Below are 25,447 nucleotides of genomic sequence, written 5' to 3' on the forward strand. Positions count from 1 at the left end.
AACAACACAGCAAAAAAAAGACATCAGCAATCCAACGCATACTAGTGAGCGCGGATGAGCACAGTTGTAGTGGTCTGGTGTTTCCTTGTATGAGTCCATAAGAAAACTCCCGTAGACGAGGAGCAGCTTCCAGGGTTGTACTGCTTGTGGAGATTGATGTAGATTGTTTCCGTAACCGTAGAAAAACAAATCATTTTCATTGTTGTTCCATTATTGCTAAGGTGGTAACATTTGGAATCATGTACCGTATTAGGTTAATGTTGTTGTAGACCACCAAAACCATTAGGCACCGGAAATCAAGACGAACTGAACTGTTGTTCGACATTTGGACGCCGACAGATGTTCCTGGGCTCTGCTTCATGCCTCGGCTGCCCATCGAATGCTTGGGAGGTTGCGGTGTATGTCTGGGGCTTAAAATCATCATCGGTAATTGTTTTGCAGGATAAGATAAGGCTCTGATTAACAGCACATCGTGGAAGATTATCATAAACGCAACAGTCTTAAATTTCAAATCGTAACTGAACGTGACCAAATGCACAAATTGTGGGTTGCGTTACTTTTTCCGCAAAGAAACGGTTATTTATAGTTTGCCTATGCCAATAATATTCGATTTGTTGCTGGTAAAACAAAACACCATGCGGCTCCATTGCATTCTTGCAATTTTATTTTTAAAGCTCAAACACTAAAAACACCTATTTCTAAATTTTTAATATGTTATGTAAAATTTGTCAAATTTCAAAAATATATATAAAACACGAAGGATCTTTGGTTCGTATACTACAAAAACACAAAACACATTTTGTACAAAGTATACTCTGTACGGAGGCTGAGAAGATTCAACCGCAATTTTCTGTCGAGTCCTTCTAAGGCACGACTTCCTCGGTTGCCAGTAAGTCAAGCCACACGAACTCGTCGACTACCTCAATCCATTTAGTTACTTACCACAGTAGTGCCAATAATGCGGACCCTGTCGCGCGGTTGTCGAACTTCCCTGCAAGATTCGAATTGGTGCGATAGTGCATCCGAAATTCTCATACAGCTTTGGATCCCATCCATCGTAACCAAGATAAACAGCTAGTCAGCTTCCTCAGAAAGCCGTTTTTATGTTTTCGGTAGCTAATGATGGTTTATACTATCATATGTGGCTTTGAAATCAATGAACAGGTTATACGTGGGGGTTCGGAATTTACAGCACTTCCGGAAGATCTGCCGCAGGGTCAAGCTTTTATCCGTAGTAGAACGACCTTCCATGAATTCGGCCTGATAGCTTTCCACAAATCTAATGGCTACTGGTGATAATCGCTGGAAGATAATCAGTTTACTCCTAAGGTATTCGTTCATTATTCCAAATTTTACCCATCAATTGATGCCAGTTGGCCAGCAACTGGATAATTTCAAGGATTTGGAAGGAAAAGAAACTACCGGAGGAGTGGATGCCAGATGTTGTTTGTCCCATCTACAAAAGGGTGAACGGCTAGATTTCTGTAACTTCCGCGGCATGACGCTGGCTAACGTCGCCTACAAGGTGCTCTACCAGATTTTGTTACATCGTCTATCCCCAATAACAAGAGAATTCATAGGCCAGTACCAGGCGGGCTTTATGGAGAAGGCCCGTGCCACTGCGCATCAAATTATCACTCTCCGACAACTCCTCCAAAAGTGTCGGGTATACAACATGGCCACGCATCATATCATCTTGGATTTCAGGGCAACATACAATGCAGTCGAGCGCAAACTGCTATGGCAGATAGTGCACGAAAACGGTTTTCCGGACAAACTATCGCGGCTGACCAAAGCTACCCTGGAGCAGGTGATGTGCTACGTACGTGTTTCGAGGGCCCTTTGAATCGCGCAAAGGGTGGCGATTGAAGATTTGATCCGGCGAGCGGAACGATCTCAAGCAAAAGTAGCCAACTTCGGGCCTTCGCAGACGACCTCGACATCATCACTAGATATCTCGGGAAGGCAATAAAATAATGTTGCCTCCCACGGACATTGACTATTGGCGGCGATGAACTGGAAGTGGTTAATGAAATCATATATCTCTGCTTACCGCCATCAATAATGCGAATAAGGATATTGAACGATACTTTCAAGCTGAATGTCGATCCAACTTTTTCCACCGCAAGACACTTCGATCAAGAAGCATACACCGCCACACAAAGCGGACGATGCACAATACGCTAATCAGACCGTCTTCTACGGACTTGAGACGGTAACTTTGCTTACGGAAGACATACGTCTACTTGCCGTATTTAAACGAAAGGTGTTGTGGACTATTCTTGGCGGAATACAAAAGAAGATGGTTGTTACGACATTCGCGAAGTTGAAGTCATCATCTAATGCTGGGCCTGACGGCATCCCATCGTGCGTACTGAAAAAATGTTCGGACGGTCTAGAAGATCCTCTGCGAGTGATTTTCAACCTTTCACTGCAAACCAGGACGTTCCCCATAACCTGGAAACGCTCGTGTATAACACCAGTATACAAAAAAGGCGTGTCAAAATGGATATTGCCAACTATCGTGGGATAACATCACTGCCCGCAGGATCGGAAGGCTTTGAGATCATATTGAATAATGCGATTTTTGGCGCGTGCAAACACTATGTTACGAAATACTGTACGCTAAATTTTGTCGTCTCGGCTTCTCGTTCAGACTGTGTCACTGGCTAAAACCTTATGTGATAAACCGGTAGCTATATGTAAAGATAGGATCGGCTGAATCGACAATATTCACTCCGCAGTGCGGTGTAACTCAAGGAAGTAATTTAGGACCTCTTCTATCCACTCTCTTCTTCAATGATGTCTCCCTGATCCTACCAAACGGCTGCGTGCTGATCTACGTGGAAGATTGAAAGATTTACCTCGCAATCCGCAAGTTAGATTATTGTTTCCGTCTACAGGATATGCCCGACAGGTTTACCAGATGGTGCCGACTAAATCGTCTTGTGATATCGAAGCATATCGAAGTGCTGTGTGATTGCTTATCGGCGTCTGAAGAATCCTGTTCTGTTCAACTGCTCCTTCAAAGGGACTATTTTGAATCGAGTAGACCAAATCAAGGATCTAGGCGTTCTATTAGATTACCAACATACTTTTAAAATGCACTACTCATCTATTGTAGTGAAAGCCAACCGTCAACTAGGTTTCATTTCGAAAGTTGCTAGTTGCTATCCAGATAACACATGCTCGCAATTGAAAGTTCACATTGAGTTACATTAAGTATGCATATTAATTTTACATTGAAATTGCGTGATTAGAGTATGTCAAAGCAAAGTGAACAATAAATCTCCAAACAAAATTGAAATCGTACACAAAGCTTATTAAATCGCACCCTAGTTTATAACGGGTGACAGCTAAAATTTTGGAATTTTTTTGAGGCCCCTATACTCCACAACAAACGAGCTCAGAGAGAAATGAGAGTGTGTATGTGTTAGCTCTCTCTCTCCTCTTTTTGTCAATATTTTTTGTTTTATTTATGCTTGCCTTATTTTGCTTAAAATGACGTCGAAACAAAAAGCATTTCGGGAGCATGTTGTACACTTCTACGAACTGCCACAAAAATCTCGGCAAAAAGTATACGGTAAAGCAACGGTGCTACATTCCGTTATCGAAACTTGACCTTCTGTTTTTATACGACAGACTTCGCAGCCAGCTGTTAAAGTACAGGACAATTGCAGGGCCAGTTGCTACGATCCTGTTGACTCTACCAGCCTCTCCCAGCCGAGATTAGAACATACGACGACTGGCTTATTAAACCAGCATCATACATCGAAGCCAACTGGGAGGCTGGGAAGTATATGGTACAACATTTAAAAAGCGACCGCTTCGACTATTTACCATATCCTAAGATACCCAACAACTATTCGCATGCAAGCTGGTGGAAGACCAGTCAAAATTATGGACGCAGAAGGACATCGTTCTCTTTCTCGTTTCTTCAACAACAATCCCTCTGATTTGGTTATCAATTAAGATGCACCAGACGAATGTTTGAAGAAAATTTTGATCCCGTTTCTACAAAAACATCATGCAAATAGACAATACGTGTTTTGGCCGGACAGAGCATCATCGCATTACGGCAAAAAACACAATCGTTCCAGAATACCCACTCGATTCCATTTTTACCTAAAAACCTCGACCCGAAAAATCTGTCTCAGTGCGCCCAATCGAAGATTTCTTCGGGAGCTTGAGTTCCTTGGTGTACAACAATAACTGAAGAACCACGAATTGCAAACAGTTGATTGGTAGAATCAAGAGATACATTCGCAAAGTTGACATGACGGACGTACAACGCTCCTGTTTCGACGTCAAACGAAAGCTTCGCCAAACAGCCGATTACGGACCGTTTTCAAATGTACACTAATTTTTTTTCGACAATGGATAATGTATTTTTAATTTCGGTGCAGATCTTCTTCGTGTATCTTTGTCTTTTTTTGACAGCTTGAGAAAAAAATTCCAAAATTTTAGGTGTCACCCGTTGTTCAATCGTATAAAATGATGATGACTGATTTACATACGATTTTTGTCACAGAATTGTAAGCATTATGTAATTAATCATGTTGAGTCGGATCTCATCGTATCCAAATACTTCTAAATGTGAATTGTTTACGAATAATCTGCAGTACGTATATCGCCTCCGAAATAGTACGCATATGCTGGTTTCGTGCATCCAGTACGATTTTTCAAGATATATATCGGTACATATTTCTTAATATTCACTTTGATATACGTACAAAAATGTTAGCTGGGCTTATTCAATTTTCTTCAGGTATTGACATTTATTTAGATAGATTAGTTGTTTGTGCTAGAATATTCTTTCGTAAGCGTATAGTTTCTTTTTCGAGGATATAGGGTTTTAAGAGAGTTTTAAGGTGTTATATACAGTTAGAATTTGTGATAAATCGATTTTCTGGTTTTATCATGACCGTAATGTACGTATATTTGTGTATATACACAAAAAAATTCATGCCAATCCGGTAAATATTAACGAAGTTATACGCATATTTATAGCGACGTGTCAGAGCGATTGAAGAAGGAACGCGAAACTTTGAAAGCGTGTTTCTCGAAACCGTGTTTTCAAAGTCGGTGAGCAAGATTTCTCGAAAACGGCTGAACCGAATCACTTCAAATTTTGACACAAGTGTTCTAAGGATATATTCTACAGATTAATCGAATGTTTTTCCTCACCGTTTAATATTTCTTATTTTATGGACAATTTAAGAGCAAAATTTAAGCCAAAAATCGATTTTTTATATTTAACAAGCCGCCATTTCATCAAAAATGATTATATTGCTAAATCCTTCGATCAATCTATCGATATTATATTTTATCACCGGTTACTTTTTGGTTTCTCGATTTTCGATGATTCAGTCCAAACATATCGTGCTCACCGCAAGTCGCCTTATTTTAGAAGAGTTCCAGGAGAGCTATTTAAACTATAGCAGCTATTTAAACAACTTTTTTCAAAAACAAAATATGTTAAAATACAGCCACAAGTTACCGCAAGATGTATACAAATTTTCACTTTAATCAGTTAAAGGGTTTCCTCTAGAAAAATTCTAAAAAAAATCCACTTTTTTAAGCCTTCTAACTGTATATAACCCCTTAACACAGCATTGTTAGGATAAATCCATCTTGCAGAATAATGTCTTAAAACTTTGTCTAAATTTTTGATAAGCTTTTAGGAAACTGTAAAACGTCGTTTATAAACGGAAATCAAGTATCCTTTAATATCGTAATCAAATAAGACAAAATTCGCTCGAAGAAAACCATTATAAAACCCGATAGAATGCTCTGATAAAACTACTATAAGAAATTAATAAAACCAATTTACTATTGCATTGTCACTCGGGAATGGTTTGCCAAAAGACTACATGTGATAGAGAAGAAGGAAGTTATTTTACATTTATTATTTTAAAGAGTATAAAACTTACTTATTCCACTGCACAAAGATGTGTAAAATTTATTTAAAAAAACTCGGTACAGTGAGCTTTTTTGTGTTTAGCGAGCAAAAGTTTGTGAAATAATTTGATAAAACTTCTTTAGCTTTATAGTTATGAAGAGGTCTTGATTTTTCCCTAGCTTTCGCAATTTTTTCACGTAAAAAGCATATATATTTTGCAAAAAAAAATAAACCGGTACGTGCTGTAGAGAAATGAAAATCGGATTTGGAATCATCACTTCGAAAAACACAGCATTCGCTTAAAATATCCCATGCGCCGGATTTTTTTTCAACATGCATAAAAATTTAGACCCCTCATTTCGCAGTTCATAGCTTTTAGACGTACACTCTCAAATGATTCTACCCGTAAATAGGTCGGATTTAGCTAAAGCTAGGTTGAAACTACTCAAAATGCCCCTAAAGTGTACAAACTCAAATTTTGGGGAAAAATTCAACGAATTTTGGCTACTTGCTACCGATAATTGAATTATTCTCTGTGACAAATAACGCACTTTCAAATTCTTACTACCAATTTTTTGGTTGACAAACTACTCAAAGTCTGAGTTTGTACACTTTAAGGGCATTTTGAGTAGTTTCAACCTAGCTTTAGCTAAATTCGACTTATTTACGAGTAGGATCATTTAAGAGTGTAGATTACAAATAGAGGGCGGGCATGTATCATAGCGTACTCCAGCCAAAGCACGTTTATGAGATCAATGCATTTGGTTCTAATTTTTGTTTACCCATCCATTTTTTATTAAAGTGCGCTATTCAATATACTGCTCATGGATTCATAATTGACGTAAAACCCAAAATGACCAAAATGTACTTTTACGGTCCTACGCATTCTCTACTATGCAATATTCATGGCCAATGCTCATCGAAACCCCGGCCCTCTTTTGACTAATAATCTCTACAAAATTGACAGATTATTTGATTGAAAAAGTATACAGTTAAGGTTATATTGCCTTAAATATTTTTCCAGATAAACATGCATTTTCTCAACAATAATGGTGTTGGTCGTTACGTCAACTATGCATCCATGAGGAGTATAGGTGCTACAAACCTTTATTTAATTTTTGAAATTTTTGGGTTTATTAAAAAAAACTGCAATCCGAAGCACCAGTTCATGTAGCTCAAAAGAAAGCGCTACTCAACGGAAACATAACGCTACTATCAATCTTCATATACCCTCTATTCCTAGGTTTCAGTGCTAAGAACAATTATTACAAACGACAGAATGGCAACGTGTCTACTAAAACCAAACGCTTTACCAGTGCAAGCGAATACACTAGTACTTCTCAAGCATTCTGTATCTTTTCTTTTTTTGTAAGTGTGCGGCTGGAATCACCAACTATTTTACTGAAAACTCAAACCTACACTGTATCCTACCTACCATGCTCCTCCAATAATCTCACCATCAGTTACTACTACTCACACCAATCCTCACCTCAGAAACACTCAAAGACTTTCCTTCCCGGTTCCGGCTGATCCCTCAAAAATAGATCATTCTTCTGCCCTTTCCAACCTTCCCTCGCGAACAATCCCACCCTCAGAAAGTGCACCGTAGAGTGATTAATGGTTTCTAATTTTCCAAAGCGCTTTATTTAACCGTTGTTATTTGGGGCGACAACCCTCTAATACCGTCTAGTCTAGGCTAAACTATCCGCAACGTGTAGAAGACCATTCGATTCTTGTCGTACTGTTGTTGGCTGAATCGACCTAACTAGGATTAAGCCTTCTAGCTTCGCTTCACAGGTTCATCTACATCACCACTTTTCACCTAGTGTGCTTATATCAGGACGATGCTTACCTCTAACAACTACCACTCGCTGGAAAGCGGCTAGTCGTCGATTCGTTAAGCAATGTTTCTACATAGTCGTAGGTGCAGATCGCTGTCTGGTCTAACAAGTCAACTAATCTCATTCATAAGACATGAGCTTTCTACCAGTACCTTAGAGTTGCTTAAAAGTTTGGGAGCACCTTACCAGTTAAACTAATTCATGTTTCTTACTTTCCAATTCTCTTGCGGCATCATGTGCTTAACCCTTCCCTAGAGGTAATAGCAACCGTAACCGTGGACAACAGCAGCCGCAGTACGTTACCGACATCCAATCGACTGTATCGGCAAACCGAGGAACTCATCCACCGTAGGTTTTCCTAACATTTATCAATTTATCAGTCTACAATTTACTGTACAATTCACAGACGCGCCCGTCCTACGTTGAAGCCTGCCCAAACCATTGTTTCCAAGGCACAGGAATTCATCGACATTTACCGCCACCCGGCAACGCGTCCCGAGCCTCTGTATCCACAGCCGACACCGGATAAGACGGCAGCCAAGTGCCGTAAAGACGTTTGCCAGCTGCCCGATTGCTACTGCGGTGGAAAGGATGTGCCTGGAGATTTGCCCGTCGAGCAAGTGCCGCAGATCGTGTTGCTCACCTTCGATGATTCCGTTAACGACCTGAACAAGCAGCTATACCAGGACCTATTCGAGCGGGGCCGTGTCAATCCGAACGGGTGCCCAATCACCGCCACCTTCTACGTTTCACACGAGTGGACCGATTACAGCCAAGTGCAGAACCTGTACGCCGATGGGCACGAGATGGCATCCCACACGGTTTCGTAAGTTGTTTCGGAGTGGCTTGATAATTTAGTATTACTTACAATTTTCCTCATTTCAATTCAACAGTCACAGCTTCGGAGAGGCCTTTTCGCCGAAGAAGTGGGCCCGTGAAGTAGCTGGCCAGCGGGAGATTCTCTCCGCTTACGGCGGTGTAAAACTGGAGGATGTCCGTGGAATGCGTGCTCCATTCCTGTCCATCGGAGGTAACAAAATGTTCAAGATGCTGTACGATTTCAACTTTACGTACGATTCGTCAATGCCGGTTTACGAGAACCGCCCACCCAGCTGGCCGTACACATTGGATTACAAAATCTTCCACGACTGTATGATTCCACCGTGTCCAACCAAGAGCTATCCAGGTTGGTATCAATTTCTTATGAACTGTAAGCCCACAGCTTTTATGCTTTGCGTTTTTCGTCAGGCGTTTGGGAAGTCCCTATGGTAATGTGGCAGGATCTGAACGGAGGCCGCTGCTCGATGGGTGACGCCTGCTCGAACCCGCCGGACGTTGACGGTGTGTACAAGATGATCATGAAGAACTTCGAACGGCACTACACAACGAACCGGGCACCATTCGGGCTGTACTACCACGCCGCCTGGTTCACGCAGCCGCACCATAAGGAAGGCTTCATACAGTTCCTGGACACGATCAACTCGATGAAGGATGTGTTCATCGTGACCAACTGGCAAGCCCTTCAGTGGGTACGCGATCCGACGCCCATGTCCCGCATGAACTCGTTCCAGCCGTTCCAGTGTAACTATTCCGTAAGTAGCTAGCTTTATTGATTACTTCGAGATCTACCGGTGACAACGGCCGCTACTCCAAGGTACATTTTTACATCCCAAATGGTCAGTCTTCAATTTCAGTTGAATTTCAATATCAGCCAACGGCTGCATAGTTGATTTGTACAATAAGTGACAAACAGATGTGGAGACGTGAATAAGTAGGTAGACTTCAAAACACAATTGACTGTAATTGAATACCTTACAACAGCCATAATGGATTTGATCCTGGAAATTTGAAATTCAGGAAAATGCGACCGTTCTGTATGTAAATTGAATTCCATTTCAGTTCAGAGATCAATCCCGATGTAGCGGTTGTCATTCACAACTCTCACGCCGAGGACCCAGGTCCAAATCCAAACCCCACAGATATCACAAATGACCCAAGCTGGTCAAGTAACTACAATCAAATCGAACACAATAGAAGTCAGTTCAGTCTATTAACAATACCTTAAACTTAAGAAATTGATTATAAATTCAATCAATGCGGGACACTTTCCGGGACTCTTGGTTCTCTCGGACAAGTCATTAAAATCCGGAACATCCCCCACGGTGTTCAAAATACCGTTATTTAAAAATAAAATAGGCCATTCAAACGGAAAATGCCAGTTGGTTTGTATCGCTATCCTACACCTCTGAGCCAATTTTTAAAAAAATCGATCGAAGAATTTTCGAGTTACGCCTTTTTGAAGTTTTAAAGGGCAGATTGCTCATATAAAGTAAATAAAAATCTTCAATGACACTTCCAAAATGAACATAAATCACAGCCAGTATTGATTTTTTATGCAACATATGCCCATTGCCGACCATTTTAGGAGTTATACGCTGTATTGGGACTTACCGGAAATGTTCCGGATTAAGTTATTGTTGTGGAAAATAGCCAGTATCGAACATGAACAAATACCCATCATGCGACACCGCAAATTACGCCAGAACTTAAAAACTAGATTACTGACAGTCAGATCAACTACCTAACACCACGTTGGTTATATCTGGGCAAGTTCCGGGGACTTCCGGGAACACCCAGACGAGTGGCCAATTTCGTTCAAAAACAAAAGCTTATCGTGCGGCACCTTAAATCACACTAGAATTCAATAATTAGATCAATGGAAGTCAAATCTGCTATCTAGGATCAGTTTTGGTCATATCTGGACATATTTGGGGAACTCCGGGAACCCCTGGGAAGTCAATAACACAATGTGATACATTTTTGAAAATAAAGACATGTTTGGAATTGGCCATTGTAGTTCTTGGTACTCAATTTGGCTTAACTGAATCTATTTCAAAAGTTTTAGTGTGATTTAAAGTGTCGTATGATGAGTTTTTGTTCATGTTCGGAATTGGTCATTTCCTAGGGGTTTCCGGAGCCTCCCAAATATGTCCAGATATGACCAAAACTGATCCTAGATAGCAGATTTGACTTCCATTGATCTAATTATTGAATTCTAGTGTGATTTAAGGTGCCGCACGATAAGCTTTTGTTTTTGAACGAAATTGGTCACTCGTCTGGGTGTTCCCAGAACTTGTCCAGATATAACCAACGTGGTGCTAGGTAGTTGATCTGACTGTCAGTAACCTAGTTTTTAAGTTCTGGCGTAATTTGCGGTGTCGCATGATGGGTATTTGTTCATGTTCGATACTGGCTATTTTCCACAGCAATAACTTAATCCGAAACATTTCCGGTAAGTCCCAATACAGCGTGAAACTCCTAAAATGGTCGACAATATGCATATGTTGCATAAAAAATCAATACTCGCTGTGATTTACGTTCATTTTGGAAGTGACATTGAAGGTTTTTATTTACTTTATATGAGCAATCTGCCCTTTAAAACTTCAAAAGGGCGTAACTCAAAAATTCGTCGATCGATTTTTTTTAAAATTGGCTCAGAGGTGTAGGATGGCAATACAAACCAACTGGCATTTTCCGTTTGAATGGCCTATTTTATTTTTTAATAACGGTATTTTGAACACCGTGCCCCGCCAAAATCCAGGGCCACTAGATAGCCTAAATCTATTAACAGGTATTGTTGAGGACACGAACTCATCAAACACCTCAAACGCTCGCCCTCTGCGATAACCCGCGCTGGGATATTGATCTCTTTGGAGTCGATTTAGTCTAGAACAGATATCCTCCACCGCTGTAAATTTTAGTGCTACAGTCTGCTAAACTGTTAAAGTCATCTGTGAAACGTCGTCTAAAAGTCGATCATCTTGTCCCAATCGTCTCAATAACTTGTGACAAGTTATACTCACAACATTTTTGTAAAATCTATCGTATTGTAAAGATTGAAACCGTGGTAGCAGTACTGGGCTAGTACTATTGGCCCATGAACCTTCAAATTAATGGCGATAGTCATAGGAACATTCTTCAATAGAATATGCTCTGTATACGACGATGATTAGCGGTATGACCCGATAGCTGCTACCAGCAATATTCCAGCTTATCTCTCGTATTAAATGTAAGATATACATCCCCTCCATCCACGTTTTCAGTAATTTCCTGATCTTGGGAATGATCCCTTACAGCGTAAATGTAAAATATACATCCCCCCCATCCACGTTTTCAGTAATTTCCTGATCTTGGGAATAATCCCTTACAGTGCTCTTGCAAGTATTTCTCTACCATACTTTTAAAGCTTACCAAGCAATCCTTTCTTACCGGCAGATTTGTTGTTCTTTTCACTACCAATTCATAAAGTTCGGCCTAGTATCCGGTCATCCGCTTTTGGTTCACATAGGTCAGTTTGGTTTCCGCTTCTGCTTGCTGCACTGCACAGCCATTCATGTGCTCATCGAAGTGCCTTTCCTACTGTTCTGGCAACACTCTATCACATTCTAATTCTTAGCAGTCGTTTCGGTAGTTCGGTGTCCCAACTCCTAGTGCCGTCTCCACAGATTTCCTGATAACTGTTGTGTGGGTCCTGCACCAGCCACGCCCAAAGGGAACTAACTTCTCTGCTGTGGATTGGGGCGCTGTACGTATTCTTCGGCAGTATGGGGGTTCCCGTAGCTGCTTGATGCGTCTGATATTCAGACGCTGAGTGCTTGTAGTAGTGGTGCCGTTGATTTTGGTGTGCAGAGTAAACTTCTCCTTCTGCCCTGTGTCCTGTCCTGTCCTGTGCTGCCCAGAGCCGTGGAGGCTCGTGCTGTACCGGGTAGTACCCGCACCCAGTTCGTTGAGCGTATCGACAGTCGCAAGTCATTTTCAACTTGGTCGAGTCATATAGCGCGTTGGGTCCAACGTCTTAGGTCTTAGCCTCCGTTTTTAGTCTGACGTAGATAGCTTCCGTTTCGCAAACTTTTTAGTAATCACGTCGCGGTCGTCTGCGAAGCCGTCGTTTCGACGCCCGCCATTGAAGGTAAGATAGCAATTCGAACGAACTCGAGAGTTCGCCGTACGTAGCACACCATTCGCTCCAGGGTAGTTTTGACCAGTTACGCCAGTTTTTCTGGGAAACCGTTCTCATGCGTTAACTGTCACAACTCCTCGCAGTCGACTGTATCGAATGCTGCCTGAAATCCTCGACAATACGATGCGAGTGCACGTTGTACTCCCGACATTTCTGGAGGATTTGTTGGAGTGTAAAAATTTGATCTGTAGAAGCCCGGGTTCGCATAAAGACGGCCTGGTCCTGCACTACGAATCTCTTGCTACGTCACAAGATCTGGAGGAGCACCTTGCAGGCGGTATTCCGCGGTGATTATAGCAATGGGTGGGTTGGTGAGTTGTTTTCGTAGTGTTTTGCCCGAAGTCAATCTTTTCAGGCTCTATAGTCTTCAGCTGTCCGGTTCCTCGTCGAATCTCTTCGAGATCGAGACCCGGACGCAATTATTATTTGGAGTAACTCCCAGGTTAACTTCCGTTCCGTCTCCTTCTGTTATAACGCCATTGCGCCGCTCATTGAAGAACTGCTTCCACCTGTCGAGTACTTCGTGCTCGGTTGTGATAAAGCTTCCCTCCTCGTCCCTACACATATCGGTGTGTATCCTTTACGAGATTGTTTAAACTACTCATAGTTACTCTCGTTGTTCACGACCGCTGTTCTCCTTTTCCTTCGCGTTTCCTCCTCAGGATCGTGGTCAATTAATTCCGTGCTCGTCGATACTTGGTCAAGATCTCCCTCATGACAATGCTTGGATAGTTTTTCCAAGTTTTTTTCTCTCCATCGTTTGTCTGCATTCTACGTCAAACCAATCATTTCATGCGCTCGGGATTTCTTCACCTAGAATTGCAATTTCGGCCTCATCGACGGCCGAGCATATGACGTCCCTCAGGGTCTTCTTTCTGAAACGTATTGGTTAAAGCCCTTTGAAATGCCAGACACATGTTTTATCTGTTTAATTGTAACATAAATCTTCAAATCATCCAAGACTCCTATGCACGAAAATCCTTACTGAATAAAGCGCCACCATCGATTCCAACGAAAGAGGGAATGCATGGTTGTTTTTCATATTGCAAAATCTAATCTTAATATTCAAAAGTGAACCGGGAAAGTTTTCGGGCTCGACTGAATGTGGAAATTCGGAAAGTATTGGTCTAGTAGAGCACAAGGTTTAGCACCAGACATTGCTGGCGAAATCATTACAACAACCAGAGTGGAAATTGCTGTAAGATCTTTTCAACCCTTCATATCTGCAGGCGTCTATGGGGTATTTCCAGGAATGCTTCAAAAAGCTGAAGCAATCCTAATACCGATCCTTACGATGGTTCTAAGGGTAAGCTTAAGGTTAAACTATATTCCATCGACATGACAATCAGTAAAAGTAAGTTTCATCCCAAAAGCTAAGCTGGAAAGAGAGAAGACGAATCCGAATTCCTTCAGAACCACTCCGGTTCTATAGTTTCTATAGTTTGTCAACGCTATTTTCCTCTCAAATGGTTGAAAACTGGCTTCAACTGGCCCACACTCGTGTGGTGTAATTTTCTCACACGCGCGTACTCGTTCTAACGAACAGACTTCATGAACATCTCTTTCGGACTCTCTTTCTTATTTTTTAAACCCTACGTCAAGTTTTTGCCAGTGTGTAGTTAGCTATCAGCCACGGTCGAAGCTCTCACTCGGCATTGCAATCCGAGCCTCCGAGGTCCTCACTCTTACCCGCGTATGTAAGTCAGGGCGTAAGTTGTAAAATAAAAGACGTATAGATAAATATGTAATCGTATATCCTAGTTCGCACTCGCTCACGGGCTGACGGCAGCTCACGGCCTCGTGAGCGGGCTGTGCAGAGAGAGGCGGCGAGGCTGAGCACTCGCGAGTGTGTAGGTAGCAGAATGTATACACAGCTCCAGCAGCGATGGTTTGTCGTACGCTTGCATCAGTGCAGTAAGCGTTGGATGCTATGCTTCTCACACTCACTCCGCTAAGAGCAGACATAATATGCTTGTCGCTCGATCTGCAACATTGGTTACAGGCGACTGTACCATAGAAAGCTATCAAATAGCAGACGATTTAGCAAAAGCGAACTCCAATTCGGAATTCATCGGTCCAAAATCTTTTTGCGGTATATCAAAATTCACAATGGAATGCGTGGAACTTAGACACTGGGAAGAACAAACAGGCCAAATGGATGACTGTCCAAATTCGTAACCGAATTATATAATGTTTAACAAAAGAAGAATAAATAATTTCAGAAAAATTATTTTATGATATCCACTCAAATGAACATTTTTTCTGTTTCTTTCTCGAATATATCTTCACAGGATCGTCCGAAGCGTTGTAATAACCCTAAGGTATGCAATCTCTGGCACAAGTCCGGTGTGCGGTACATGCGCACGTGCCAGCCCTGCCCGGAGATCTACCCGTGGACCGGAAAGACCGGTATCCGATCGTCCCGGATCGACAACGACATCGAGGTGGCCGACACGAACTAAGTCATACTAAGCCAGACGACAGCCAGCAGATGACAACATGACAACCCTCCACACTTGCGGGGGTTTACGCCGATGGTACTCTATTGTGTTTCTGTATAGGGATTTTTTATTATCACATTCAATCGTTAGCGAGAGAAGAGCGATTCAGTCAAAACAAAAAAAAAACAAATCAGTCATCCGGAAAGGTCGGAAAATGCGATCGAGTTCCCACGCCCGAAAGGAAAACAAATGAGAATATCAAAAGACTAGATGATTCTCTCCTTTTTTCCCCCTTTTTAGGTTGAAAGAAGAGCAATCCAACTAAGATCTTTTTGTGATTGGTTTTTTGGTTTTCCGTTCAGAGAATGAGAAGCCTTGTGGAAAAAGGAAATGTGGGACCCTCGCACAAACGATGACGTCGAAAAAACTGTACACGAAACCTAACTAGGCTTACAACTATGTATTAATAACTACGAGTAATGCAAGCTTCGCACTCACTTTTTCACCAACAACGCATAATTGGTAATTTATTACGACTAAAAGAATCATCGAGAAAGCTTCAAGCCGTCCGTCCTATCCCTCTATCACCGGAAACAAACTGGAATGAAATTCGTTTGATATTATTATAACTTTTAGAATTGCATAAGATTCATCTAGGTTAATTTTTCCTGTAAATACAAACATCAGTTGCATCATTGATCGATTCTGCGAAGAAAGAGAGAGAGCTTTCGGTGAAAACAAAACAATATTGACAAATACTCACTCAGTAGTTTAAAATTTACGAAACGAAGTAGATATCGTTAAGACTTTTCTCGACAAAGCAATTCGACCGAGCGAGCTGAAAAATGGTGAAACGTAGCACTGCCATATAAAAACCAAGAGGTTTTGCCCTTTTCGAACTTACAAGCTGCACCAAACTACCTGCTAATTTCGTTGCAAAAGAATAAAATACTAAACGTAAAAATTCTGGAAGTCCCAGTTAGTTAGGTGTCCAAATCCATCGCAATTGAACGAAAAATAAAAATAAAAACGCCTTTCCTTGTATACAATTTAACATCATTTGTGGGTATAAATTACAATTGTTTCAAAGAATCCTTTTCCTAAATCAACAAAAAGTGATGGATTGCATACCCAGCTAACCGGTGAGAATCACCATTCGAAAAACCATTCGCGGGCTAATTCGAGCAAATGTAGACGAACAAAAAGAAAATAAGAAAAGAAGAGAAACAATCCAAGAATGACACTAAAATCGATAGTGATATATTTATAGCTAGTTAGACAATAAATTATAATTTGCCTCTGCACGTCAGAAGAGGAAGGTAATCTTTTGTAAATAAGTAGACTTAGGGATTCTTTTATTTTACCACACATTTCTTTTGCCACACACACACAAACACAAGAACTATGCTAAATCAAACAAGTTCAACGGAGATTTACAAACAGATATAGTAAGGACAGAAATCGTACATGTACCATGAATGCTTCTAATTTAGTATTATCTTACGTATGTTGCTTTTCGGTAACAATTCATAAACGGTACTAAATGGACAGCGCACACGGTATGTTAATACTAATTTACATTCTTGACCATTTCATTTGCATTTGAAAGCTAGTAATGCACATAGTACGTGTAATATTATTTCCTCAGCTGCAAAACCCATTTCTGTCTGCTTCAAATGCGATACATTTCTCATATTCTTTATGTAATAAAATACCTGTATAATAGTGATATTAAGCGTGGCAGGCAATGCAATACTTAAGGCAATTTTAGTGATGTTGCTGACAGTTCCGATGAGAGAATAATTATCAAGTAGGGGAGAAGTTAAAATAGATATATCTAGATAATGTGCCGCCTGAAAAGAAAACAGCTCGGATTGCAAAACAAATCGAGACAACTATAAGTCCTTAACCTATATCGCGGAAAACGTCGACTTAGAAAGTGAGTGTATCGGAAGTGATTGAATAAACATGACAATTTTTAATAAAAAAAACTAATGTTAAAATGAGTATTTTTATCCTTCCCCACTACAAACTAGTAGAAAACTGTATCACCGAACGGTGCCTCCAAGTTCGTTGTCTTCTCCGGTTCAACTTCTTTACTCTGATCCTCTGCTGGCGGATTAACCTCTACAATAACCTCAACTGTCTTATGCTTCGAGTGTTTGTCCAAGTGTTCCCCGGAATCATGTATGGACTTATTACCATGGTCGTCTAGATACTTGAACAGCCTGGTTACCTCGTGTTCGACCACCGAACTCAAACTGGAGTGTGCCTTGTGGTGTTTTTTATTGCCAGCTGCGTAATGGCGAGCCTCCTCGTCGGTCATCATTTTTCCGTCCATGTAAACAATGGTCGAATGTCTACGATCCGGTCCGTCGTACAACTCCTGCAATGTGCTACTGCTCAGGCCGTGCACGCTGCCCGATAGGGTCCGTTTGTGATGATGAGTAGTAGGTTGGCTACCGACAGAGTCTACACTTGCATTGTCATCTATCTTTTGCGGAGTAACAGCCGGATTGGTAGAAGCGCTATCGATATTTTCTACCAAATTGTATTCTTTTCCTGGAGGTCGTAACCTACGTCTCGGTGAGTTCGGATTAGCGGAAGATGGGCTCGATTCCGGAATAGAGCTGCTTGAGCTACCCCGACGGTCCTTTCTCGCTTTGATGATTGCACGGAATTTATTGGTACAACCACCGACCCATTCGGAAATCAAGACCGCAACACCGATTAAATAGCCGATGCCCATCAGCAGAAACATACCTTCCGTATCGGCCAAAGTTAGTCCTTTCTCTCCGGCCGTCGGAACGCGCAGAACCTGTCCGACGGACGCTTGTCGAAAACGACCGTCCTTAGTTTTCTGCATGTCCCAAGAGACGTCATTTCTTACCTTGGCTAGTATTCCCGCTTCCTGCATGTACAGAAGTGCGTTGTTGAACTTGTCCCGGTAGACGGAGTTGGGCGGGAAAACGAACGACACACCGAACAGGGAAAAGCACTCTTTGCTCACGTGCAGAGCGTACCGACGGTTGATGGCCCTGGAAGATAAAAACGGATTTAAAACGGAGATTAGAACACACATACATTCACAAAGCGTTCATAAAACATGGAAGTCAAACTCTGTTTCAGTTGTACAAAACCTCAATCCACAAAACACGAGAATAAAAACTACTAGCTGTAACCCGCTTTGGTCACCTCGCATCTAATTGAAAACGGATTGGACGCACCCACCCTAATTTTCTATACCTAATTTCGACAAAAAAACTTTCCACTATAACAGAGATAACCAGAATGATGTCAAACGCCTAAATGTATCTCACATTCTCACCGGTTTAGACGGTATATGCATTAGTTTCAGCTTTGTACAAAGCGTGTAGGAAGAAGTTGCGAATTTTACTGCGAAAATCTGGCGGCCTATCAGGGGCCTGGTTCTCGTTACAGACCGATAAGGTGATTATATTCGATTATCAAAACAGTTACGTAATAATTGTCAGTAGACTGGTTGCGCTATGTTCCAAAAAGAAATATGTAATGTAACATCTTGTTAATTTCTTCCGTTTTCTGTGCTTAGTGTATGGATTAGTTGGGGCTAGTGGCAGCCAGCCGCGTGTAGATCATGAAGGAGTTTATTAACTCATGCGAAACACTGGAAATTTTAATCGATAACTCGCCTGGCTATCAAGCTGACAGTCCATTAGACCAAAATGGTCCTCATAAAAAGCATTCTGTTTTTCTGAACAGCTGTAACGGGAGTAGCCGAGTCGAGCTACATCCGGAGGCTGTGCTCTTTACACTGGAGTTGCTCGTAGCCGTACCTGTTCATATCTTAGGGATCGTAAATATGGTCAACACTTTCTCGTTGGTGTCGATTTGAATACGTTGGACAACCGAGCGCGAATCTTGCTTTATCAAGATAGTGGTCCGAGTCGACGTACGTTTTTTCAAGAAGCTCATAGAACTTATCCTTCACGTCACCGGGTTTGTCGTTCGTCGGTGCTTACAATATTAATCAGACTGTAGATAAAGTATTTCCCTTAATTCTCACGCGTAGATGGTCATTAACGGGTCTCCAATGACACACTTCATTTATTTTCCATTTAGTCCTAATCTGACGCTATGTTCTGCTTTATGACAGCCACTGCAGTAGATATGATACTTGAATGTCGTGCTCGCAATATGATCTACTGCATGGAATTCGTGTTCTCCCGTCTTCGGCCATCGCACTTCCTGAATAACTGCCACATCGAACTTCATCTTCTGCAGCTCGCATGCCGATTCAAGTAAAGTCCCGGCATTCCATGTGCCGAGTTTTCAGTAATCGTTGTTTTTTTGTTCGCCTGGGTCCGAACCGGTTATTCCGTTGCATATCGATTATTCACAGCATAATTTTTATAAGCATGCCCCCTTCCTAGGGCTGCGAAGCCTAGTCTCGCCGACAGGTTTACCATCTTGGAAATAGCTGGCTAGACATGAATTCACAAATCAGCCTCACGCTTCATGTCAGTCGCTGTTGTATGCCGCCCGGAACCTGACGACACCCAGCAGAAGCATGAGTGTTTCCTCACCTGACGGAATACGACCTTTGTCTCCACGGGGGTTGGTTACCCGATCTCCACTAAGGTACGCGACTGGTATCATAAGGGCGTAGGGATAGGAGTTCTTGGATAAAAGACTGCGGATCGAAGCGTCTTACGGAGAGGAGCGTGGACACGACTGCTGCCTTCATTGCGACATTAAATCTTCCTACTCGTGTTACTGTTGACGATGACCAAAGCTCCCAAATATATGAGCTCATGAACCACTTCCAGTTAATCGCCGTCAATAGTCACTGTCCGTAGAAGGCGACCGTTGTTTTCTCTGGAGTCTTTCTACCACCGGATAACACCTTTACTCACTCACCGGATAACACCTTCAATAGCGATGTTGAATAATACACAGGACAATCCATTTCCTTGCCACAACCACGCACTGCGGGGTTCGAAAGGACTCGAGTGTGCCTCTGAACGCACGTAGCACAGCACTCGCTCCAGGGGTACGTTTGATCAGCTGCACAGTTGGTGAACGGATGAATAATGCGTAACATCGGTGCCTCATGCACCTGCAAGTTTCGTCAAATACACTATTATAAACGTGCATTACGAAGGTAGACTCGACGACAAAGATGAAGCGTTCTATACGCAACTGGAGGCAACCTACGATAGCTGCTCACCACGGGACAACAAAATCGTCATCGAAGATATGAACGCTCGGATCGGCAAGGAAGCGATGTATAGACCGGTGATCACGCCCTATAACGTGCACACGGACACGAACGAGAACGGCCAGCGATGCATCAACTTTGCAGTATCCCCAGGCTAGGTAATCAGAAGCACTTGCTTTCTCCGTAAAGATATCCACAAAGCCACCTAGAGATCACCTGTCAAACGAACATTACTTACTTACTTACTTATGTGTCCATGTCCATGTCCAAATAAGAGATCTCCACTGCTGACGGTTACCCGTCATGGCTTTTACCTCTCGCCAGGACAGGTTCTCATCTACAGCCAGGATGTCGTTGGCTAAGCTCCGTCGCCATGAGCCGCTGGGTCTGCCTCTTCTACGCTGTCCTTGTGGATTCCAGTCGAGTGCTACTCTACAAACCTCGTTCGCCCCTTTCCTCAAGGTGTGTTCCACTTCCACCTACGTTCCCGAATTTCTGTGGCTATCGGCCGTTGACGACACCGACGATGGAGTTCCTCATTGGATATCCAGTTGTCAGGCCACCAGGCACGAATGATGTATCGCAGACACCGGTTGATAAATACCTGCAGTTTTTGCGTTGTCTCCGCTGAGACGCACCACGTTTCGCAGGCATACAACAGTATGGATTCGACGTTTGAATTAAAGATTCGGGTTTTCGTACGTAGAGTGATCTGGTTTGAGCGCCAAATGTTTCGCAGGCCTGCAAAGGCACCCCTGGCCTTCCTGATCCGTGTGGCTATATCAGTCTTGGTACCACCATCGGGCGTTGTCTGGCTACCAAGATATTGAAAGGTGTGGAATTCTCAGTGTTCACTACCATAGACTTAGTTTTCGCTACATTGACTGTGAGACCTGGTGCCTGGGAGCTCTCGGAGAGGTCATCTAACTTGCTCTGCATATCGTTTCGACGTTGTGCGAGCAGGACAATGTCGTCGGCTAGGTCGATGTCATTTAGCTGCTCCATCGTTAAAGGATTCCAAGGCAATCCTCGATTTGGTCTACTGTCAATTGCTCCAACTAATATCTCATCCATAACGATGAAAAACAGAAGCGGTGATAAAATGCAGCCCTGTCTCACGCCAGCAGTAACCCTTATGGGGTCGGACAAGACGCCGTCGTGTAAAACCTTACACGAGAACACGTTGTACTGAGCCTCGATGAGATGGATGAGATGAGATAAAACCAGAATTGCGTGTGACGAAACGCTCAGCAAATTTGCGACGAGTAGCCCAGGACCGAGTACAATGGAAAGGAATTCTTATTTCAGCAATTGCCACTCCGGATCTATGTTTCCTGCTAATGGAAAGTGAGAAGGTACGCGAGACACTGACAGTGCGCATTGTCCAGCCGTTTAATAGCACCTTAACCCTCTAACGGGCAACATCGTAAAAGCGATGCGATCGAGCAAATGATTACTTTGTCATGAAAGTACACTCAAAAGAAGCTCTAGTGTTGATTTTCATGGGAAAATATTTATCTGGAGGACCACTAGGTATGAAATAGTCCAATTTCGCTCCTTAGTTTTTCATGCCCAGCGCTCTACCCAAATATTTTTTCAGTTCAAATATATCACAAAATTGAAAAAAAGGATGTAAATTACTCATAGGAAAAATTTGAAATCGAACATTCTGTTCTAGATGTCCTTTTTCTTCAAACGTAAAAAATAGAATATTCGCACCATAATTTTTTTTTCGTTTTTTTCGGAATTCTTGTTTTTGAAATATGATAACTTTTGAACTTATGGTCAGAATGTTGTGATATTAGTATCAACATGTCAGGAAATTTGTTCTGAACATATTTCTCATATTGTCAATTCAAGACAAATTTCGTATGTGGCTCTGGAGCTCCAAAAGCGAAGGCCGTCTACAGACGGACTTACCCGTTAGAGGGTTAAGGGACTTACTGTAGACGAGAACCTGTCCTGGCGATAGGTAAAAGCTATGGCGGGTAACCGTCAGCAGTGGAGATTTCTAATTTCATCCCTTTGTTCTGCCGAACCGGCGGACATGGACACATAAGTAAAATCGTTTCTCTTTCAAGAGTTATGAATTTTTAAAACAAGCGATGTTCAAGGAAATCGCAAAATTTTCTTTGGAATGTTCTGAAAGCGATGTAGTGATCTCAATTTTTCCAATATTTTTTTCGTTATTAAGTCCATAAAGTACAAAATTTCATAACATCCTCGAACCTTTCGGCACAATTTATACGATATTTTTGATAATTGCTCAGTAATCAGTAAGCATTCATCTCGCAAATTGCAAAGAGTTTCGAAATAATATTTTCTGAAACAGTAGAGTTCACCTTACCACGGTAAATATAACATAAATATCATATTTAAATCATAGATAATGCACTCATCAAATTTAACCCTCAATTTAACTTACTCAGCAGAAAAGTTCGACTGCACCAGATACTCCAATTCCGCTTTCGAACCGATAAACGCGTAGGATATGAAAAAGGCATCAGTAACATTGCGTATACCTTCACGTATACTGGAAACAAACTCCAGCTTATTCAACAATTTTTCCGTAGTCTTATCACTGGAGTTCAAGAACCAGCGTTCCCAGCCGCCCCGATCCAACGTGCCGATGCGAAAGAATCCATCTCGCAACTGGTCAACGGTGTCAACGGTATCTGGCTGTACCGGCATCGTAACAAATGCAATGATCGATCCAGTATAACAAGAAGTTATGATGATCGTAAATACCCAGTATACGCCTGTAAACGCAGAAGTTCTAATATTAGACGATTTTTACCTTTTTTAGCAAACGTATTCCAGCTTACCAATTAGGAGCCTAGTCGACGTTTTCTTCGTATTACTCCAGGAATTCTCTCCCGTGAAGGTTAAACTGTTAGTGAATGTTCCAAAGACGTACCAAAACATGTTTTCAATTTCACTCCAATTTCCTATGAGATGTTTGAGACTTAATTTATCGGAAAAGGCCAAAGGAAAAATAGCCAGCAAATAGATAAGAGTAAGCGCCAACCAAACCGGCCACTGAAAAGGTCCCAGAATGGCTCGATATCTATGAAATATTAAGCAGAAATTGAAAAATCACCACAACGCACATATCCCGACGTGATGCACCTTGGTAAAGCTGATGACATAAGCGTTGCGAAAGCAGCGCAATCCATCGAATGTGCTACGCTCATCTCGGTCTCTAAATTCCGCTCGATGGTTACGTAGGTACCAGCAGCCCCGATGTCAGCCTGACGACGTACAATTTCATCCGTCACTGCATCCCCCGATCTGGAATATAAAACTAGAAAAAACTAAGTGTCTAAGAAACATGCAAGCACATGCGTTACCCGAGATTAGGCCTCGATGGTTCCTTGATGTCGAAGGTAAAATTTAGATAATTCCCCAAAGATCGCAGTACACGTATCTCCAGACCTTCCCAACGGATGGCAATGTTACCAACGCCATCGGTGGATAGAATTTTGAATACAAACGGCGGTTGATGTGCGGCAGTTACCGTAAAACGATGACCGGAGAATCCTTTTCGAATTTTCTTCGAAAATAGTTCGACGTTGGGCCGAGAAAATTTACCATTCATCCACGTTGTTAGCACCGAAGGTCTATTTGAACCCAATCCATCGATGTACAGTTCGTGAGTGTACAGCACATAAGGGGACTCACTGTTGGCACTTTTAGCCGAGGAATAAGACTCACCGATGACCAACAGATTTAGAATATCTCGAGACTGTTTCGAGGACAGGAAATCCTGCAATTTCCACTGACTGGAACGTGGAATGACAATCACGTAGTTCGTAAGCTGAGGACCGATCACCTTTCTGGTCATCATGGCATCTGACAGGAAAAGAATGTAGCTACGACATTTGGAAGCTGACGCTAGCAGCAGTTCCGGGTTTTCCAAGGTGTAATTTGGCCCTATCTTTCCGCAGGTATAAGTCAGAGGAAATTCACTAAACAGCGACTCCATAATGTAACCCTCTGTTTGTTCCACAAATCCATCGAACAGAATAATTGGAATACAAGCGGACAGATACTTGGTAACCACTCGAATCAGAAGCTTCACCAAAGACTTTGCTTGATTATCGTTAACAGTGACGTGAGCGAAATTTTTAGCCCAAACCTGCTCTCGAGTTTTGGGATTTCCGCGAAAGGTCGGATCACTGAAACGTTTACTTCTCACGAGCTCGGTCGAAGCACTTCCGGTTTGAGTTTCATTATCTGGTTCAAATCCACCGAAAACATACTGTTCACTTGATAGTTCAAAATATTTATGTCTATTTTGGTCCACGGAAGGGACTTTGTAAGCAACTAAAGCATCATGAATCCTATCACCACTGTTAACGGTTTCCTGCCAAGCCAACAGAAGTTCCAACCACAGAAATATAAGGACACTAATCAGAACTGTAGTCTTCATACTCTGCTCCTCACGTATAACTTAGAACCAAGAGCACTGGTTCTCACTCCCGAACAAATGGTGGGAAACGGTATCGACACGTCCTTTTTATAGACCACCGCAAAGGACGTTTCATATTTATGCTGCACCCACTATCAGAAATTCATAGAAAATCTGTCACCTTTGAACCTGCCTTGCTTTCATTTTCGTTGTCGGTCCGGTTATGGCTCGTGCGTTCCACTGCAATGTAGGTTATTTCGAACACATTCGATTCCAGCTGTTCTTTGCAACGGAAAAAATCTAAAACAAGCATGGGTTAGAGGCGAAGGAAGGTATCTGTATTATATTCAATTCTTGTTACTATTTTTGTAACGTATCTGTATTAGGGTCTTTTTCTAATTCCCGTCGTAATAAGGAAAGCCATTCTAATTTTTATCATTTGCTGGATGGATTTAGTGAATACTCCAAAAGTTCTTGTACTGATTTGACTAAAACACACTTACCTTCCGATCCGTGAACTTTACGTTGTTAATGTTTACGAAGCTAACGCGCATGTATTTGTGCAGGACGGCATGACAAGTGTTATTCTACAAAATTTCTGCAGGTCAGGCAAGTTTTTCTGGCTGTAGAAT

General features: G+C 42.0%; 2 protein-coding genes across 2 annotated transcripts in view; one reads left to right on the forward strand and one right to left on the reverse strand.

Moving 5' to 3' along the window:
• The window catches only part of LOC128744573 (mucin-5AC-like), a 32,306-nt gene extending 15,105 nt beyond the window's left edge, over positions 1 to 17,201 (forward strand). The window contains exons 9-14 of the mRNA XM_053841687.1: positions 2,400 to 2,413; positions 8,001 to 8,091; positions 8,150 to 8,569; positions 8,637 to 8,929; positions 8,992 to 9,335; positions 15,055 to 17,201. Of these exons, the coding sequence (XP_053697662.1) occupies positions 2,400 to 2,413; positions 8,001 to 8,091; positions 8,150 to 8,569; positions 8,637 to 8,929; positions 8,992 to 9,335; positions 15,055 to 15,225 (1,333 nt within the window). The 3' untranslated portion in view covers positions 15,226 to 17,201. The remainder of the gene's footprint in view (positions 1 to 2,399; positions 2,414 to 8,000; positions 8,092 to 8,149; positions 8,570 to 8,636; positions 8,930 to 8,991; positions 9,336 to 15,054) is intronic.
• Positions 17,202 to 17,236: 35 nt separating this feature from the next.
• On the reverse strand, positions 17,237 to 24,836 carry LOC128740483 (ionotropic receptor 21a). Its single transcript, XM_053836026.1, has 5 exons — positions 23,755 to 24,836; positions 23,534 to 23,695; positions 23,230 to 23,471; positions 22,830 to 23,163; positions 17,237 to 18,242 (listed from the first exon to the last, which is right to left on the reverse strand). Exons 1-5 carry the CDS (start codon positions 24,834 to 24,836, stop codon positions 17,237 to 17,239), a joined length of 2,826 nt encoding a protein of 941 aa, XP_053692001.1.
• Between the last annotated feature and the right edge of the window lie 611 nt (positions 24,837 to 25,447).

Source organism: Sabethes cyaneus, chromosome 3 (assembly GCF_943734655.1).
Source record: "Sabethes cyaneus chromosome 3, idSabCyanKW18_F2, whole genome shotgun sequence".
NCBI classification, from domain to species: domain Eukaryota; kingdom Metazoa; phylum Arthropoda; class Insecta; order Diptera; family Culicidae; genus Sabethes; species Sabethes cyaneus.

Coding starts and splice junctions, on each gene's coding strand:
- LOC128740483 (XM_053836026.1), bottom strand. CDS start 24,836: ATGAAGACTACAGTTCTGATTAGTGTCCTTATATTTCTGTGGTTGGAA. Junction 23,472..23,533: donor ATGTCATCAGCTTTACCAAG/GTGCATCACGTC, acceptor AATATTTCATAG/ATATCGAGCCATTCTGGGAC. Junction 23,164..23,229: donor GTCGACTAGGCTCCTAATTG/GTAAGCTGGAAT, acceptor CTGCGTTTACAG/GCGTATACTGGGTATTTACG.